Genomic DNA, 5,188 nt, shown 5'->3' with positions numbered 1-5,188 from the left:
AACAAAAATCAGCCATTGAATCTCGTTATTTCACGTCCAACTGATGCTCCCAAATTCACGCAGGTAATAATATAGTTTCCCGCCAAAATTGTGTTTGAACGATGAAGAAAAAGGGGGCGTCCCCTATCCAGAGTAGGGGTGCCTTTAGCAGCTGCCTTAAGGGGTGTCGTGAGGGTGCCCCTTATCCAAACTGGGGGTCCGAATAGCAAGTGTCCTCCGGGTGGTTTCCGACAACTATAATATATATAATCGAGACAAATCGGACACAAAAATGTGTCTATCAATGGTTCATTCCAAACAAAGATTATTGATTTTAGGTTAACGAAAGAGATAACATCTGAATCATTAATTAAATCCGCAAGTTAAAGATGATTAAAGATTTCAATGAAAACTAAATGGTTTTTTATGATGACGACGATGGTGTTGGTTCTTTGGCGAGGCTCCGTCAGTTCATGATAATGCATTGCTACTTTTGTATTTATGCTCATTGTGAGTTAAAAGATATGTTGGACATTTCTTGCTCTTTCGAGAAGTTAATCCCTTGTTGAAATTTTAATTTCCTCATAACCTTTTCCTCTTCAAATCCAATCCTTCCCTAATAACAAGATTTCTTAGGATCGCCTTTTTATTTTTTTTTATTTTTTTTATAACCAGTATGAGTGGACACTGCTCTATATGGGAAGCATGATTGCCTAAAACCAGTAACCACCAACACATGGGTACACTGGCCATGAAAACCAGGATGGTATTCTTGTCCTACGTTCCTTGTATTTTCTAATGCATGCCATCAAAGATTTATAAAAACAACAGAATAATACTTTTGCATAATTTTTAAGGCAACGTGGAAATATAGTTATTTTTTACAATTATGCCACGGATATTTATAAATTCTATACCATTGAAAAACATTCTACAACACTTACATGTCGAATATGAACATAACTATTGAATTGTACATACTTCTTATACTAACAACTATAAAATTATACATACTTTTTATACTAATAATAATCAAGTAAAACAAAAATGCCCTAGTTAGTGACGGAGGGAATACAAGCCATCCCAATAAAATAGGCTGGCCAACGTTTGCAGTCAAATCAACTTGATTAAAATTACACAGAAAAAGATCTTGAGAGCTAGTTGGTATAAATCAGAAAATCGAACAGAAAACAAAAAGCACATAATGGATTGAATGTAACATTCTTTTTTTCCCCTTACCTCACTTCTTTAGATTCAATATCGCCAAGTCCAAATGCTTTGCGCCTTTCTTTTATGGGCCTGCCTACCTTCTTTCAGTCTTCTTTTTTCCTGCTCTTCTTACAAGATTTACCACCGTAAAATCGTATGCCGGGAATTGAATTCCATTTCATATTTTTCTTGCTTCTCGATCTCTTTCATATCCTCAGCGAGAGAATCTAAATCATCGAATTCACAACTCTTCCCCTTATTCTTGAATACCCACATTTTCTTCACAAAATAATTCTTCAAGAACTTGTCATCATCGTTACTTTGTTTCTCCTTGCCCGATTTCCCATTCTCTTCCTCCTCATCAGTTTCTTCGTCATCATAGATTTCAAAGAAATTCACATCTTCCGGGTAAATAATTGGATCCTTATTCTTCTTTCGAATATGGCGCCGGAATTTGAACGAAATTTCACATTCTGAACTAGTACTATCAGAATCATATCTCTGGACAAATTCTTTATCAAACAACTCCATCTCCATTTTTACTGTTTAATATTCCTCTATTAGTATCTAGGGTTTACAGTTCTTGCTGCAGCTATTGTGGTAGATACTCGTATATATTAAACTGCCGACCGCTTAACAGCGCACGCGCATTAGAAGACCGATATAATTTTACCTAGAAAAATATAATCAGAAATAAATCTGAACCGTAGAACTTCATAGGCCCACAACAATGAATAGACGGTTAACTATTAGTGTCTTTTTTACCTATATAAACGTCGGTTTTTGCATTTTCACTGTCGTGTTCGTGAAGATGGTTTTTTTATAAACAAGTTAGGGTTAAAAACTCTATTTCGCAGATTGGAATCGACCATGGCAGGTGGAAGAGGGGGTTTTATGCACAAAGTTCTTGTGGGATATGGATTATGTCTGTTAGCTGAAATAGAATTTCTGGCACAAATTCGTCATGGATATGCTCTATATAGAAATTAGAAGAATGAATCATAAATCATGTAGATAATTACTCCATCGACCTACGTAACTAGTAACATCTATGGAGTATGGAGCTAGAACAGGGTCGGATATCATGGTTGCATACATACTTAGATTGTTCTTGAATGTTGATAGGCCCTTTGCTTACTTGAATTGAGAATTTGAGACAGTTTATTTTAAAAAAAAATTGAATTAGCCCTTTGTGGGAATCAAAATATAACACTTCATAGAATTTATGAAGAATTTGTGTATAATGACTCCATAGACATGTGTATTCACCAGAGTGATGCCTGACAATGAACATCCAAGGGAATGACTAATGAGTCAATTTTCCTGGAAACAATATTCCAACTTCTAAGACATAAATCTAAGAAAAAGAACTAGTTTAGCCTAGTTTTTGAACTGTATTTAGGCAGGCTTTGGCTAATTCGTTATGTTATTCATGTATCCAGCCGTGGTTTTCAAAGATGGGCTGTTAGGACTAACAAACGAATAGAAGATGCTGCTTTATTTGGTATGTTGTATATATCTAATTGCCTCCATTGTCATTCCCACAGCTATTAATTATGTTTTTCCTAGTGTGATGCTTCATAAGTTGTTTGAATTTTCCATTTCCAGCTGCAAGGAGGAAACAAAACTTTAAGAATTTCAAGGAGTTTTTCCAGGTAGCATTCTAGCTGTTTTATAAATTTCCTATCCTTTTTGTTCCTTTTAGTTGGGTTGTTTTCCTAATGATCTTGCGCTGCTTCATTTGTCTTGCTATATTTAGTTAAATAAAGATATGTCCAGTTCTGAAGGGATTCTTATTATCAGCTTTATGTTTTCGGTGTACATGTCCAGCAATCACGGAGATCATATGTTACCAATTACCCTTTTTGTGGTCAGTTCAGGATTTCAAATGTGACTTATTTCAAGACTTTGAACAGATTTGATTAACAGAGCAAGTGTCAAACTTCTGACAGTTCTTTTTGTAGATGCAGATGGTCTTGTTTTGAGTTCCTTTCTTCTAATTAGAATCTACTTCTTTATTTCAATACCCACAATTGGTTGTACTTGATCAGTACCAAGATTTAGCTTTATTCAGAAAATGAAAGAAAGTCACAAGAGAATGGAAGGGGGGCTAACAGCAAAAACGAAAGTACTAAAATCAAACTGAAACTGTAATGGCTGCCATGTAGCAAGCTCAAAAATGAATGCAGTTACCAAATCCTGTAAACATGATATATAATGGAGTATGTAAAATAGTATACTATTCATAAAAAAAACTAGCTAGTAGCAACAGTAAATATGAAAGCTTTAGCGTCTTCCTGTAGGTTTCATGCCAAATAGGTGCCTGGTTTTAGTGAACCAAGCTCTCAACATACTGAAATAATTCACCCATTTCGACAATACCATTGAGCTTCACTTTTCTGTGGCTATCTTTTCCTCGAGATGGGTCATAGAGATAAAAATCCCTACATTCCCACCACCTCTGCAAAAGAATCTCACCATTTTTGAAAACGTGTATAAGGTTTTCCTGCCAATCGAAGGTTGTGTTAACGTCAAACACTTTAGTCCAAGGCTCTCTTGCACCACATTCTGACATAATCCATATCCCACGAGAGTAGCTTTTCCAAACAACTCCAGAGAGGTAAAAGCAACCTCTAATTACGCACAATTCTAGATTGGCAAGATGTGGAAATTCATGAAAACTCTCATTAGCAATATTGAAGGAACACATTGACTCGGTATCACGATGTACAATCCAATATAAAGTCCCATCAATAAACACAGGTTGTTGTATAGAAGTTGGCAATAAATAAGGAATGTTTAGAAAATTGGAGGCTAATGAATAAATACTCAGTTCATTATAGATCTCAGGACAAGCATAAATTCTTCCCAGCATATATTCCCCCGTCTTAGAATCGTAACCATACCCAAAACGACATCGAGCAGGATGTAATCCATCTTGATACGGATGCTTGGCTATTTCCTTAAATTCTTTAGTAGATGGATTCCAAACGTAAATCAAATTTTCATCCCTAGATTTTAAGCAAACTAAGCCATTACAAGAACCCAAAACTTGTAAACACCGTGTCCGTTTAATTGCAGAATCAACTTGAATCATCTCGATTTGTTGCGACGACGATGCTGAATCAGCATCCATGGAATAAATAGATGACGGATCAATATTAACGGAGTAAATACTGTTGAGGTCCTTAATGGTGGGCGGACATCCACAAACAAGAAAGTAAAGTCATGCTTCTGTGTAGAATGGTGAAGTTGCAATTTCACAAAATAAGGGTTTCTAAGTAAATTGAACCAAGACTTGCACATGTACCTGAATCGTAAGAGCGATTTCACCGGCAACCTCATAAGTATGTTTACAATGATGTCTTCTGGTATGCTAAACATTGATGAAAAACCTTAATCAAGAAAAAAAAATATTTAATCACGTTTTACGAAAGTTTAATAGGGAATTTCAAAGAAAAAAAATAGTGAAAACTACAGGGAGACCCATTCTTACACATTTCCCTACTGTGAAACCCATCCCCACAAAATCTCACTGGCTCACCCAAAATTGGTCAACAAATTATTCACGGGCCCAGAGTTTTCAAAATTCGTTCATTTTCTTTTTTATTTCCCAGGTTAGCCTCAGTTTCAGTTTCAGAGATTTAAGCGCAGAGATTTAGATTCAGAGATTCAGTTTTTGAGAGATTGAGAAGGAGATAGAATACGAGCGAGAGCGAGAGCTGAGAGATTGAACTATGGATAGCTGAGAAGGAGCTGATTGAGATATTCAATTTACTCAGAAAAGATAATTCAAGTTTTAGCCTCACTTGTTCTGATCGAGAGATTGATTATCGAGAATTGTCCTTGATTACCGAGATTCAATTTACTCAGCAAGCTTTAGCCTCACTTGTCCTTGATTACCGAGATTCAATTTACTCAGCAAAGCTTCAGGTTCGTTCGTTTTCATTCCAATCTTGATTCTGATTTTTGTTTAATCTTGATTCGATTCTATGTTTTA

The 5,188-nt window shown here is 35.7% G+C and overlaps 1 protein-coding gene across 1 annotated transcript; it reads right to left on the bottom strand.

Annotated features, from left to right (window-relative positions):
* Positions 1–3,276: 3,276 nt before the first annotated feature.
* LOC113338424 (F-box/kelch-repeat protein At3g06240-like) lies at positions 3,277–4,324 on the bottom strand. The gene is made up of 2 exons (XM_026583854.1): positions 3,527–4,324; positions 3,277–3,387 (listed from the first exon to the last, which is right to left on the bottom strand). The coding sequence occupies exons 1-2, from the start codon at positions 4,322–4,324 to the stop codon at positions 3,277–3,279; spliced, it is 909 nt and encodes a 302-aa protein (XP_026439639.1).
* Between the last annotated feature and the right edge of the window lie 864 nt (positions 4,325–5,188).

This window comes from Papaver somniferum, unplaced genomic scaffold, assembly GCF_003573695.1.
Source record: "Papaver somniferum cultivar HN1 unplaced genomic scaffold, ASM357369v1 unplaced-scaffold_19, whole genome shotgun sequence".
NCBI lineage: Eukaryota > Viridiplantae > Streptophyta > Magnoliopsida > Ranunculales > Papaveraceae > Papaver > Papaver somniferum.
The sequence above is the reverse complement of the archived record's forward strand: the minus strand, read 5'-3'. Positions and strand labels throughout refer to the sequence as shown.